The sequence below is a fragment of the Crotalus tigris genome, unplaced genomic scaffold, assembly GCF_016545835.1.
Source record: "Crotalus tigris isolate CLP2741 ecotype Arizona unplaced genomic scaffold, ASM1654583v1 scf7180000023887.291335, whole genome shotgun sequence".
In the NCBI taxonomy this organism is placed as follows: domain Eukaryota; kingdom Metazoa; phylum Chordata; class Lepidosauria; order Squamata; family Viperidae; genus Crotalus; species Crotalus tigris.
The window spans coordinates 110,805-126,338 of record NW_024100249.1 but is presented as its reverse complement, the minus strand read 5'-3'; the positions used below and the strand labels follow the sequence as shown (position 1 = coordinate 126,338).

Genomic DNA, 15,534 nt, shown 5'->3' with positions numbered 1-15,534 from the left:
AAAGGGTTGCCTTCGCGCAACACGCGTAAGCCGCAGAAACCCTAGCCCGGCTTAAACGTGTGAACGCAACCGCGGGCATTCACGTGACCTGGCTGACCATCCCCGCCGTTCGAGTGCGGCCGCGAAATCCGGCGGGGCACCTTTCCCTTCTCCGCCTCCTGGGGTGGGGTGGGGTGGGAGAGCTTTGGAGACGGCGGCGCCCCCGCGCGCGTGGGGCGTGTGCGGCTGGGGAGTCTCCACCTCTTCTGGCGCGGGCCCGGGGAGTCTGCCGAGCCGCCTTTGGAGCTCTCCGCAGACGGGGCTGGAGACGAAGGAGCGCGCTGTGCGAGGCGGCGGCGGCGGCGGCGTCCTGCAATCTCTTTCTCGGAGCAGCGCCCGAAAGAGCGACCCCTCGTCGGCTTCCTTTGCCAAGCGGGCTCGGCTCGGCTCCCGGTCCGCAGCACCCCATGGACGCCAGGTGGCTTTTCTGCCGAGGCAACGCGCGCTGAGCGTCCCCCGCGGCTGGGCTGCTCTCGCCCTCCGGCTCGCTGAAGAGAGGAGAGGCTCCGCTTTGGCCATGCTCCGATCCTGGGCGCTCGTGGCCCTCTGCTTAGGTGAGAGTTAGGCAAGGCTCGGCTGCTCGTTGAATTTGGAGGCGGGTGGGTCGGAAGGGCGGTTGTGTGGCTTCCTGGCTCGGCCCGGGATTGGCGTTCTTGGCGCCGTCGAGTTTAAATCGGGGCTGTTGATGCCTTTCGGGAAAGCGATGTCCGCCCCCGCCAGGATGGTTTTTACAGCGTAGCGAGCTCCGGGTTGCCGGGTTGGCGGGAATGGGCCTTGGAATGGGCCCGGAGAAATGTTAAAGTGAGGGGTCCTTGGTGGTCTCCGAGCTTGCTGGTTTGCAAGCACTGATGGTGTTACCTAGCTTGAGTAATGAGACGTCTGCAAGAAACCAAGCAAGCTCAGAGAGCACCAAGGATTCCTCATGTCAACCCCGAGCTGCAAATATTCTCCTTTATTGAAATGTTAAAGTCAAATGTCAATCCGAGCGTGTGGCGCACGCAACTTGATAGATGGGCTGCCGTCGAAGAGACGGTGGAAATCGCGCTGCGGAAAACTTGGTTACCTGTGACTTAACCTGGGATCGTTAAACTCAAACTACGATGTTTAAACGCGCTGCCAGAATAGCAGCGCGGTCCTATTCTCGACCCTCCGCAGCTAGCTTGATTTGTACACTGGTTTAGTCTGCATCGGGTTTGGAAAAGTTTGAGGTTCAAGTGTGTTAACAGAATCTAATCACGGAATTACTCCTGGATTGCAATGGAAGGTCAGTTAGCTGGAAATCAGAAAACCAGGAACAGCAGTACCGTAAACGGCATGTTTGGTAGCTAATCCGTGAAAGCGTCTGTTAAAATAAATGTGTTGACCTTTTAAAGATGCCGCAAAAGCTTTTACTAATTTTGCTTTTGTACACTCGGAGGGTTATCCTTAACAAAGAGCAAATCCGCTCCCATCAGTGTTTAAATATTGCAATCAGTGATAATGATAATGCTGGGCAGTTAAGAAAGTAATAGTTTTTCCTGATTAATCCAAAGTACCTTGTTCTATGTGGGGCAATACATCTCTGGAGGTTCTCATTCATCCAGCTCATAGTTGCCCCAAAATTACTTTTCCAAAAGTCAATTGGACTTTCTCATTTTTTTTCTTGAGAATGTTTTGCTTCTCATCCAAGAAACTGAAGAAGTTTCTTGAATGAGAAGCGAAACGTCTTAAAGAAAAATCAGACAGTCCAGTTGACTTTAAAATAAAAAAAAAACACTTTTGGGATGTGGGGCAGTATATAATGTAGTCACAAGAGGGAGGAACTGAATTCACCTGTTTGCAACCCCCCCCCCATGAATTAGCATATTAGCTTACATATGGATGAACCAATTTGCATGTTTGGTATTCTTTTTTTTTTTTTTTTTTTTTATTGAAATTTTTCAAAAGTTTTACAAATAAAAATCCACCCCCCCCTCCCCAACCACCCCACCCCCCCCCGACTTCCCAGAACTGAATATAGGATTATTTAACAAATATTTTAAAAATAACATTTGCAATTTATAAAATAATTAATAATAATAATAAAAATCACAGTAATAATATATATAGAAATAATATACATAACATAAACTTTAAAATGAATAATATATACTAAAAAAGAAAAAAAATAAAAAATAAAAAGAGAAGAGAGAGAGAGAAAGAAGAAAGAAGAAAGTAGACGAAAAATAAAGCATATATATATATAAAAAAAAAAATATATGAATAATAATACATTAAAAATGTATATATATAAAAAAGAAAAAGAAGAAAGAAAGAAAGAAAAAACAATCATTACAAATTATAAAAAGGCTAAATAATATTTTTCCATATCCAAATTATGTTGTATAAAATTTATCCATTTTTCCCATACCGCAAAAAATTTTTCTTGAGATTGCTCCTTTAAGAAAGCCGAAATCTTTGCCATTTCTGCCAAATACGAAACTTTATGAAACCATTCTTGTAAAGTAGGCAAAGATTCCTTCTTCCAATATTGTCCTATTAACAACCTAGCGGCTGTAATCAAATTTAACATCAATATAACCTCCTTAGCATCACAGTCAATAACAATACCTAGTAAAAATAATTGCGGAGTAAATTTTACCCTTCTTTTAAAAATTCTTTGAATATTCCACCATATCTTAATCCAAAAAGCTTTTATATGCTTACACGTCCACCAAATATGGTAATAGGTAGCATCCAAATATCCACATCTCCAGCATTTCGGCTGTAGATTAGGGTACATAATGGACATTTTCTTTGGGTCAAGGTGCCATCTATAAAACATCTTATAAAAATTCTCTCTTAAATTTTGCGCTTGTGTGAATTTAACATTTCTTATCCAAATAAGTTCCCAAGTATCCATTGAAATCGTTTCACCAATATTCTGTGCCCATTTAATCATACAATCTTTAACTAGTTCAAGTTCTGAATCTAATTCCACTAAAACCCCATAAACTCTCTTAATATGGGTTGGCCTTTGATCTCTTACTTGTTTTAAAAAAATTCCATCTTCTCTAAGCCAGCCCATTTTACAATCCATCTTCCATCTATCCACTATTTGTCTATATTGGAACCATGAATAAGTTAAGTTTTCATGTGTTAATTCTTCCAAAGATTTTAACTGCCAGTCTTGGCCATCCCATCTTAATAACTGTACGTAAGAGACCTTGTCCATATTTACCCCTTTCCTTATACCTTCTATGGCATGCCGAGGTATAGCCCATAATGGTATTTTGAAGTCACTTTTATAATACTTTCTCCACACTCTTAGCAAAGAGTTTCTTATAATATGAGACTTAAAAACCCAATCCACTTTTTTATTAAATATTAAATAGGCATGCCATCCAAAAAGCATGTTTGGTATTCTTTTCATTAGCCTAAGAGTAGCAATTCCCCTAGCTTAGTGTCTATCAAATCTGGGCATGTTTAGGATGTGTGGACTTAAACTCTGGAGGATTTCCCAGCCACTCGTATATATTGAAAGAGTGGGAGAATGCTGACTTTCTTGGCTTTTTGAAAAAAGTAAATTCTGCACAGAATGAAATGGCCAATGAGTATGTTGAGAATGTCAGGAGAACTACTAATGCAGGGTGAAAGTTAATCACGGCTGCATTTTCAAGAGCCAGTCTCTATTTGGAATAAACAGATTTTCTTTCACCATCTTTTTAAAGAGAACTTGGCCAAATTGTTCCTTGCTTTTAGCACTCTTTTTTTTTTTAAAAAAACGATACTTCTTCCCAATATTGTGCTCTGGAGAATATGGGGAATTCTCTCCAAAAGTAGCATAATGTGCGAGACTTAATAAATCTGTTTCCTGTGTGGGCTGAGCCACCTGGGCTCCTATTTGTAATGCAGAATGGATGGAGAACCAGGAAAAGCATCCAACACCCCTGTCTGTTGCCCAGAATGGATGAGGCTTCCTGTGTCTCTTGTGCCCAAAATACCAGATGGTGGTGTTGGGGGGGAGGTGGGGATGTGCTAAATCTAAGACAATGTCGTATTCAGAACCCTTCTGTTCTTTCTTTTCCCTTTCCATATTCTGGGATTGACAGCGGGCTCTGTGGGTAGCCTGGTTGAATCTTGGCTCATGTTTTAAGCCTAAATGGTTTTCTTAAGTCTGTCCAAGGTCAATTCCAGAAGAGTGGCCACAATAACCAATGGTAGTTAATATAGCAAAAAGTCTGGAGGCGGCATAAACACAAATCTTACTCCTCTATTTTTTGTCTTGTTCTGTGGAGAAGAACGTCCGTCACCAGATGGATAGTTTGGCTGATTTTTTTGAGTGGGAAAAATACTATTTTCTTGTGCTCTTTTGGTCTTTTTCATTTGAAATCCCAAGTCACTGATCTCTTGGCCTGCAGATTTTATATTGCAACAAAAGGGTTTCTCTCTCTCTCTCTCTCTCTCTCTCTCTCTCTCTCTCTCTCTCTCTCACACACACACACACACACACACACACACACACACATCATCATCATCATGTGTTAAGGTTCTGCTTCTGTTTGCTTGGGCTGGGATGGGTTCCGAAAGCAGCTCCCTTCTCAAGCAACTAATGCCAATCTATAGTATATCAAGAAGAATATTTATATGCACACAGTGGGCCTTCATGAGGCAGAGAAGGATTGCTAGTTGCTCAAATGTTGATGAGAGTTGACATCTGTGTATATAAACATGACATTCCCTGGCAAGTTTTGTAAAATCTGAAGCCACCCAAACATGGCTGACATCCATTTACTTTATGGAAATACATCTGGAAAGTGAGGTATAACGATGGAGCCTTGAGTTCACTTGTTGAGATGGGTAGCCATACAAAATACATTAATACATAAAATACATTAATGATGGACTTGTGGATCTCTGCAGAATGCGAGGCTACTGATATTCACATCTTACAACAGTGTTTCTAAACTTTAGCAACTTTAAGATACGTGGACTTCAACTCCCAGGATTCCTTAGCCTGTCAGACTCTCTGGGGATTTCTAGGAGTTGAAGTCCATATATATATATCTTAAAATTGCCAAGGTTGAGAAACCTTAGAACCTGGAGTTTCAACATATTTGATTGATAGCTAAAAGCAAACCATGGTAGGGTGATGGCCAAAATGTTGGAAAAAAGTAGAGCGATCTAAGTTCTGCCCTCAGCCACGGAAGCTGAGTGGGATATCTTTGGGGCAGTCACACTTTTTCTACCCAGCCTACTTCACAGGGTTACTGTTCTGGGAAAAAGTTGGAGCAGGGAACGCTATGTATGTTTCATTGAGTTTTGGTACAAAAGACAGGATCTTAATTTAATAAATATCATATGATTATCAAATATCATATTAGATCCAAGTAGAAGGTTAAGATGGCCTGAGATAAAAAGATCTTTGTTTTTAGCGTTATAATCTGCAGTAGCAGATAAAGCAATAAATAAAAAACCCTAGTAATGCCACACCTGGAATACTGCATGCAGATTTGATCACCACATTTAAAAAAAAGATGTTGAGACTTTGGAAAAAGTGCAGACAAGAGCAACTAAGATGATTAAAGGCCTGGAGACTAAAACATATGAAGAATACAGGAACTGGGTTTGGCTAGTCTAGAGAAAAGAAGGACTAGGGGGGACATGATAGCAGTATTCCAGTATTTGAGGGGCTGCTACGAAGAGGAGGGGATCAGTTTATTTTCCAAACCATTAGAGGGCAGGACAAGAAACAATGAATGGAAACTAATCAAGGAGAGAAGCAACTTGGAACTGAGGAGAAATTTCCTAACAGTGAGGACAATCAACCAGTAGAACAGCTTGCCTTCAGATGTTGTGGGTGCTTTATCATTGGAGGTTTTTAAAGAAGAGACTGGACAGTCACTTATCTAAAATTAAATCTGGGACATCTCAGTTCCTGCATATAGTAACAGATCTTCTGTAAACCATGCCTACCTGCCACAGGAGTCTTCTTCCTGCTGGATAGACAGATACATTCATTCACCCACTCACTCCCCTCACCCATAAATAAAGGCTGCTTATAAAACTAGTGGATTTAGAAACTAAAGCATGTAGTCCCTTGTGAGAGCTGCACTTTTGTAGATAATAGTAATATTAAGAGTGGTTATGTACTGTATGTGTAAAACCCAAGGAACCAAGAATGATAGGTAGAGTTGCTTTCAGATTGTATTATTATTGTGTTCAGCGATTGAGAGAAATCTTGCTAGACTCAAGCAACAATCTGTATAACTACTAGATATACTCTGTGAAATGCTAGGGAGGGTCCACTTTCACCCTTTCCCTGCATACCAAAAAGTTCAAGCTTTGCTGTCTAGTTTCCTCTCTGGGAAAGAGCCCCTCCCTCCTGCAATTCTGAACTATATTCCATCACATCGTGGTTGGGAGGAGGATTTCTGACCCATTAATAATGGGTGGTGGTTAGGGATTATCTATTTATTAGAGAAAAATAGATGTGTGACAATTGAAGGCATCTGTTTTAGATTAGCCATTTGTCCAGAACAGTATAGGATCTCCTGTCTGATCAGGGGCTTGGAGTAGAAGACCCGTCCAACTCTGTTATACTGTTACAGTTTTCCTAGACCACCAAATCAACAAAGAATTTAACCTCTGAAGTGCTTCAGGGAGTGCCTGAATGGCATATGAGTGGCATAGATGCTTAGTCTTCTAAGAGGGACTTTGAGGCATTGGGGCAAGAACAGAGAGTGATTCAAGAGACTCATGCAGAAGACTAATGGGCAATAGTAAAGCTAGGCAGTCAGATAATTAATAGAACTGGACTTACTGGTGTTATTGTGTTAGAGCTGACCCTCTTTTTAGGTTGAAGGTGGGCAACATCCCTGTTCAGGGAGATGCATTGTATGCTACTGGTGGATGCAGCTGAAACAAGTAACTGTTTGCATGTATCCATCTCATTGTTGCAGGACTGAGCCTCTGATATATTACTGTATATGAGAAAAGCGAATCAAATCACTTGTTAGTTTTCTTGGTCCATGCAAATGTAGACAACATGTTGACCTTTTAAGCTTCCTCTCCCCCCCAGCATGCAAAAATCTTGTTTGACATAAAAGATCCTTGAATATGTACTAGCCTTCAGTGTGGGTTGTTTTAAAAATATGGGACCAATATTATGCTATGCAGCTTCTCTGCCTGCTGTCTGAAGGGGATATTGCCTTGTTTTCTTTTCTTAGCATCTATGTTGGGTCTTACTCCATGAAACTTTTTCATAAAGAGGTGTGTGGTTAACTCTTGGCATTCAGAGGGCTGGGAAGAACCGTGTCTCTCAAATAGTTTTTAACTGATGTGATTTTATTCTACGTGCTGCTGTACTCTGTGGTTTGTGCTAATTATTTTGAGCTGACTGAATTTAAAAATAGAAGTTCATTGTTTCAGAGTCTTTTTTTGAACCCTTCCTTGCATCCTTCAGCAATAGATGGAAGAAGAAATGGCTTGTCTGGGTTGGGATAAAATGCTATACTAAAATTAAAGATATTTGTATTGTGGATTGTGGTTCGTTGTGTTCTAGGGCTTGGGTTTCGATAGATAGGTAGGTAGGTAGGTAGGTAGGTAGGTAGGTAGATAGATAGATAGATAGATAGATAACCTTTATTGTCATTTTAATGTGAGCACAATGGCACACACTAAAAATGAAATTTAGTTGCTTGCTCTCAAATTGTTAAACATACTATATACAACATATGTATAGACCTACACCCTTACATATAAGTAACATATAAATATTAATCACTGTCCATCTTAAATACAAAACGGAAGGAGAAAGCTTTAGAGTTCACAAGGTGAATATGGTATGGAACAAAACTGTAACTGAATCTTTTGTTGGAGCATGTTATGTGAACCAAGACGTTGTCTTAAGCTATGAGCATATAGCATGTTGAGTGATCATAGGAATTACTCTTTCATAAGTTGAATTTAAGATTTAATGCAATGTTTCTCAACCTCAGCAACTTTAAGCATGGCTAGCAGAGGACTGTGGGAGTTGAAATTTACCCTTCCAAAAGTTGCCGAGGTTGAGAATCTTTGTTCTATACTGAAAACAGGACTCAATGCAGCAGAAGTCAAAATGTTGGTGATTGGTCCATTTGAAGGTCCTCTTCTTTCTTTTTCTTGGTTATGTGATGCAGTGCAGACCATATGCAGATATCTTCCGCTTCCCAGTACTCATGTTGACATAAATATGCCTACATGCAACGCAAGGTGTTAGCAGAAACAAAAACAGTCAGGAAACACCTATGCAAACTCCCTGACTGGAGACTCCCCAACAGGCAGAAGACACCCAGAAAACACATGTACACCCACTCTGATTAGACCAGTGGTTCTCAACCTTTCTAATGCCGTGACCCCATAATACAGTTCCTCATGTTGTGGTGACCCCCAAGTGGGTGTGGCCACCAATAAGAGTGAGTAGGACAGCTAGGGAAAAGGAAAAAAAATGGCGGACAGCGTGGTTTGGCGACCCCCGTGAAATGGTCGTTTGACCCCAAATGGGGTCCCGACCCACAGGTTGAGAACCACTGGATTAGACCCTAGGGAGGAAGTCTGTACATGTGGACATGTTCACATATCACATACCACACACATGCATGCACAAAAAAACACTTTGCTAAATGAAACAGAAGAAAATACAGAAGCCTCCTATGGTGGTTGTTGGTACAGAAAGTGCGTTCTGCAGACTTTCCTTGCCTTGTTTAGGATTCGGAGAGATTCAGTGGTGGTAGGGCTGGGGAAAATACCAAAATAACTGAACTTTAACATTGAGTTTTGCTGCTTGAAGAAAAGTCTCAGTCCTTTGTAAAACTTTTTAAATATGTTCCATGGGGCGGAAGGAAGGAAGGAAGGAAGGAAGGAAGGAAGGAAGGAAGGAAGGAAGGAAGGAAGGAAGGAAGGAAGGAAGGAAGGAAGGGAGGGAGGGAAGAAGGAAGGAAGGAAGGAGATGGGAAAAGGATGGAAGGAAGGAAGGAAGAAAGGAAGGAGGGAGGGAGGGAGATGGGAAGAAGGAAGGGACGGAGGAGGAAGGAGAAGGAAGGGGGAGGGAGGGAGGGAAAAGGAATGAAGAGAAGGAAGGAAGGAAGGAAGGAGATGGGGAAAGGAAGGGAGGAAGGAGGAAGGAGAAGGAAGGAAGGAAGGAAGGAAGGAAGGAAGGAAGGAAGGAAGGAAGGAAGGAAGGAAGGATTCACTGTTTTTTCAAGTGTAGCCCCCTAAGGTGTGTGGAGGCCACAGTGTGGGCTAGCTAGCAATTCTTTGAAAAGAAGCTAATTGTGGAAGGCTAATAAAGTGTGATTTGCATCAATGTGGGATCTCCTTAAAGCTGCAATGCAAGTCCTACGTGTGCTGTACATGCATTATAAAGAGGAGCTTTTCTATTTAACCATTTTGTATGTTTAAAACTTGGAGCCGTACACCTGTACTGGAATTCTCTGAGCCTGGGAATGGAGATTTGGAAAATATTGCAGGACCAGCAGAGATCTTTATTCCTTTGCTCTTTGTCCATCAAATGGCAGTAACAGCATCTTCCCTGCACCAAGAGGCAGTCAGGATGAGGATTAGACTCATCCAAAAGCTTGTGCCTTAAAATACTCAATGGAAAAAGGGAAGCTATCTGTTTTCTACAATTCTGTAACTTAACTCCTTTTTCCTGGCAATAAATCTGATTATTGGGACAATGCAAAGAGTTTTCCCCAGGCGTGTGTTGTCACTGTATCATAACTCATGGGAGAAGTGGCTTGAGACATTTCACCTTCTCTCTTTCAGTCATATCCTTTTACCGCACTGCTAGTCCAGTCCCGGATAAACATTTCTAGGAGCTTCTATGGAGATTCTCAATCATTCAGGTCATGGTTGTCCCAAAGGTGCTTTTCCAAAAGGTAATTGGACTTTCTTGAGGTTTTTTTCCCTTGAAAACATTTTGCTTCTCATCCAAGAAATTTCTTCAGTTCTGAACATTTTTTTCCTGAACAGTTTTGAACTGAAGAAACTTCTTGGATGAGAAGCAATTGTTTTTTCAAGGGAAAAAAACCAAGAAAGTCCAGTTGCCTTTTGGAAAAAGGGATTTGGGATTTCTAGGAGTGGTGATGTAGCTTTAGGGCAGTGGTGCCAGAGGTGGCACTCGGAGCCCTCTCTGTGGGCACACGTGCCGTTGCCCCAGCCTTGCCTGCCCCCGCGACCCCCTCCTTTCCAGCAGCCCCCCTGAAGGAGAGTTGCCCCCGAGCGTGGCCCACATGGAGCAGCGCAGCCAAGGACATGGCAGCCAGGCAGCATAGACAAGACTCTGCCTTACACCCCATCATGCCGTTGATACTGCAGGGCGTGGACAGAGGGTGTGGCCGCCATAGCGCTGCTGGGCTGCCTGGGCGATCTGCGGTGGGCCCTGGATGCGGTGAGTAGTCCTGTAGGCAGGCAGGGCAGGGGGTGGGGGGCAGAGCAGGGGCGGGGCAGGAGGGTGGAGCGGGGGCGGGGGCAGTTTTTGGGCACTCGGTCTCTAAAAGGTTCGCCATCACTGCTTTAGGGAAACAAGCCTTTAGTGTGAGCTGACTTGTCCATCCTTCTCTGATTTTGGGAGAGTATGTTATACAAGGGGACATCTTCTTTCACCTTCTATATGTGAGACTGATGATGTGGCAATTAGCAATAGAAACTACTCTTCTTCTAAGAAGCAAAGTGACTGCATTCTTTGCAATGGTCAAGTTTAAGTAAAATTTGAATTTTTTTTCTTTAATCTGCATTGGAAGCTATTTTCTGGAAAGCGTTAAAGACGCTAGTGAAATGGTATTCAGAAAACAATATGGATGGCAAGGTGTAGTCAGTAAATTTTCAGCTTTAACTTGTTGTCAGGTTGACATTTAAAGGTTTTTTTGGCTGCATTCAAGGAGAAACATGTGTGAAGGCAAGATCAAAGACAGGCCTCTACTAAGCTGAGTGTACCCATCCAACAGGATCGTTGGTTGCTGGACCTTATTGCCTCACACTTCATTATGAGCTCTAGATTTTTATCTGAAAGTTTCAAAAATAACATTATCAGAGAGTGGCAAGCTAGAAAGAAGGAAACAGCCATCCTTTCCCACCCGTACATATGCACTCAACACCAAATCTCACTTCCCTCGCATATTGAAAGCTGGCTTAGAGATCTGCTTCATCAAAGCTACGAACCACTAGAGTTGGTAATATGAACATAGAAGTACATTATGGAAACAGAATAAATGAATATTTTTTTCATTTTAACTGTATATTTTTGTAGGGCTCATCTTTGATTATAAGGACAGGGTTAACAGAACAGTTAACAGAATAACAGAGCTGGAAGGGACCTTGGAGGTCTTCTAGTCCAACCCCCCCCCCGAGATGTTAAATCATTTCAGACTGGTGGCTGCCCAGTCTTTTCTTAAAAGCCTCCAGTGATGGAGCAACCACAACTTCTGAAGGCAAGCTGTTCCACTGGTTAATTGTTCTCACTGTTAGGAAATTTCTCTTTAGTTCTAGGTTGCTTCACTCCTTGATTAGTTTCCAGCCATCGTTTCTTGTCTAATCTTCTGGTGCTTTTGGAAAATAAGTTGACCCCCTTTTCTTTGTGGCAGCCTCTCAAATATTGGAACACTGCTATCATATCACCCCAGTCCTTCTTTTCATTAAACTAGACTTACCTAATTTCTGCAACTGTTCTTCACATGTTTTAGCCTCCAGGCCCCTAATCATCTTTGTTGCTTTTCTCTACACTCTTTCCATAGTCTCAATATCTTTTTTATAATGTGGTAACCAAAACTGGGTGGTTTTCAGAATATTATACAGTTCACATTTACAGTTGTTGCAGCAACCCCGTGGTCATGTGGTCAAAATTCAGGCACTTGGCAACTGGCATGTATTTATGACAGTTACACTATCCTGGCATAATGTCATCATCATTTGTGATCTTCCCAGCTGGCTTTAGACAGGAAAAATCAATGGGAGAAGCTGGATTCGCTTAATGACCAAGTTTCATTTGACAACTACAATAATTTGCTTAATGACTGTGGCAAAAAAGGTCATAAAATGGAGCAAAACTCACTTAGCAACTATCTTGCTTAGCAACAAAAATATTAGGCTCAATTGTGGTCATAAGCTGAGGGCTACCTGTATGTTTCTCTTAGTGTTCCATATTTCAGTGGTATTCAATGTTGTCATTTTCTTTTGCTTATATATGGAATAGTACTTCTTATCTCTGGTTGGACCAAAACAACAGGATTGAAAGAGGTTCCACAAGATGAAAAAGGAGTTTAAAAAGCTTTTATCAACCTGGATCTCTCTATAATCTGCTAAGACCCTTGCCATCTTGGTGGATAACTTAGACTACAGGAGTTGTGGTACAAGATTCTTACTGGGTTGGGGAAGGTAATATCATTGAAACCACTCTGATTTGAATGCCATGATGGTCTTTGACTTAGCTGTGTTGTTTATTTAATTTATATCCCACTTTTCTTTTTTGAGCTTAAGGTGGTGAATACCTTAATACCATGCTCGCTTGTCCAGTTTTTTCCCCCCTCAAACAACTTTGTGAGATAGGTTGTTCTGAGAGAGAGTACAATCTCTAGGGAGCTTTTGTAGATTTGAGTTTGGGTTTCCCCACTCCTAGTATCACACACTAGCCCAGTGATGGCGAACCTTTTAGAGACCGAGTGCCCTAACTGCAACCCAAAACCCACTTATGCATCGTCGAATGCTGGGGGGGGGGTGGCTCATTGGGTGGGTGTGGCCCATTGGGTGGGCGTGGCTGTGGTGGTAACGGCAGACTGGGTGGGACTAAAAAGTTCAATCAATCAATTCCAACTTTGCAAGATCTTTTTTTTTTCCACGAGAAGTTGAAATTGACTGATTGCACCTTTTTTATTTTTTGCACATGGCAGCGGAGGCCTAAAGCGAAAAGGTTTTATAAAACCCAGCTGAAGGCGTAGGACTGGGGTGACGGCGCACGTGCCCACAGAGAGGGCTCTGAGTGCCGCCTCTGGCACCCGTGCCATAGGTTTGCCACCACTGCACTAGCCACTATGACTGTCTTTTGAGCTGGGACAGAATGACTGGCCCAAAGTCACCCAGTGAGATTCTCTGGAGGATAGTGGACTAGGACCTGCTGCTAGTCCAACATGCTAACCAGTATACTATACTAGCTCTCATGGTTTAAGTGGAAACACTGTTCAGACTTTTGAGGCTAGTCGTGAGAGACAAATAGACGTTTTGCCATTGCTGGAACGCATGTTGGGTTCTTTAATGCCAGCTGTGGCTCAACCACAGCAGAGTACACAGGCTGATTTCAATTAAAAGGCCCTTACTTGTAAATATGAATTAAGCTGCCTATTTAAACATGAAGACAGCAATTACAGTACATTCAACCAAAAATCAAATGGTAAAACCCACACATGAGAGAACTGAGTAGTTTAACTTGTTCTTAATGTGACTTTTTTGATACAAAGAGGGAATATAGGACAGAAAGATGCCATTTCCATTTGGTTGCTGAAGTGCCACAAGTCAGGAAAAGTGTTTGTGTGGGTTTGTTGGCTGAACTAATCCACTAGCTCTTCCTTTACAGATAGTCCTCGACTTACGACCACAACTGAGCCCAACATTTCTGTTGCTAAGCAGGATAATTTTGAAGTGAATTTCGCTCCATTTTACCACTTTCCTTGCCACAATTGTTAAGTGAACCCCTGCAGTTGTTAAGTTAGTAACATGGGTTGTTAAGTGAACCTGATTTTCCAGTTGATTTTGCTTATCAAAAGGTCACAAAAGGTGATCACATGACCTTGGGATACTGCAACCATCATAAATAGGAGTCAGTTGTCAAACGTCTGAATTTTGAGCACACGACCATCAGGATGCAGCAATGTCAAAAGTGTGAAAAATGATCACGTCACTTTTTTCAGTGCCATTATAACTTCGGACAGTCACTAAACAACCTGTTGTAAATTGAGGATTATTATCTGTATTTTATCCACATTTTCTTATTCCAAGCAGAGCTCAGCTTTTCAACTATACCTGGCTTGGTTATTTATATTCCAGAGAATACAATATTCAGGATGCCAATCTATCACCAATTCTCTTTTCTAGAATATGCTACCAGTGTTTCTTAACCTTGCCCATTTTAAGATGGGTGGACTTCAACTCCCAGAGTTCCCCAGCCAGCAAAGTCCGCCCATCTTAAAGTTGCTACGGTTGAGAAACATTGTGCTATCCAGTTCCCCCCCCCTTTGCTCTTTTCAGACAGTCCTCAGTTTTCCATAATCTTTTTACCCCCTAGCAGAAAAGTGCTCCCCATCCACCCAACATGCTGACACCCTCTCCAGTCTATAATAGTGCTGTTTTGGCTACATGGAGATAAAAATGCAGATAATGAGTTCGGTATTAATATGATATGGTCTGTATTGTTCAGGAAATTAAGTAAGTCAGCAAGAGCTAAATCAGTTTCCAAACTTTTGTTCTGCCAGATGTAGCGTTCCTTGAGTAGGGTTTTTTTTCCCCTAGCAATTTTTGGTTTTTAAACATCTACTTACTCATCAATCTACATTTGTGGGGGGAAACAGAAAAACTGCAATATATTTACATTTCTTCCAATCTACTTTATAGAATACTATTTTTTTTTTTAAAAAAAAAAAAGCCGTATCCCTATTCTTGGGATGAAGACACGAAGAACAACCAGCTTCAAATCAGAAGATCACAAGGAAGTCCATTCATCATCTCATGTTTTTCTCTACGTGAAATATTGTTTTAAAAGACTGAATATATGAATAAAAAAGACATCCAAATTAAACACAAATTGGAAAGCATGCATTTTACTTATTAGTGATTTGTTTGTTCAATGTTGTTTCATTTAATTTTTCTCCACATGAAATAATTATGCACATCTCTTCATCTTAACCTAGTTTCTAGCCAATGTTTTTCAGACACGAAACTATAAGGATTGGATAAATAGTGTGGGTTCTTTTATTTTGAGATGGTCTGGCTTGCATAAAATAAAATAGTTAGTATAGTGCACTGGAATTCCACTACTTAATGAAAGAGTAGGTAGAATTTTGGCCATGTCTCTGGTGATGTTTCCAACGAAGAGTGGTTAAGTGCTGAACAAAAAATGAACATTGGCGACATTAGAGTTGTTATTACTAGAGCTATACAAATACTAAGAAAGAGGTGTTTGGGAGCTTGACTTCTCTCCCAGTTAAGCAGCTTCCCGGTCATGAACAGCCCATACAAAGACAGCTGAAAGAGAGCCTATAAAACAGTTGTGTTACTCAGCAAGAGATGGAACTGCTTTCATTATTCAAAATGGGGTACTTTGTGGGATCTCCCATACACTGCAAAGCGTCTCTTCTAAGAAGTTGCCCAGCTGTGGTTATTGCTATTATGTGGGATGTTTACATAGCTTTTCCATCCATCATCACTGAAATATAGCATGATTCTGTCATTCTTTGTGGGTTTTCCCTGGTGGTACTTGGAAATTGTCACTGATCAATGAGTATTTGGATT

At 41.6% G+C, this 15,534-nt stretch overlaps 1 protein-coding gene across 1 annotated transcript in view; it reads left to right on the top strand.

Moving 5' to 3' along the window:
• Window positions 1-228: 228 nt before the first annotated feature.
• The window catches only part of APCDD1L (APC down-regulated 1 like), a 54,501-nt gene continuing 39,195 nt past the window's right edge, over window positions 229-15,534 (top strand). The window contains exon 1 of the mRNA XM_039322213.1: window positions 229-593. Within this exon, the coding sequence (XP_039178147.1) occupies window positions 557-593 (37 nt within the window). The 5' untranslated portion in view covers window positions 229-556. The remainder of the gene's footprint in view (window positions 594-15,534) is intronic.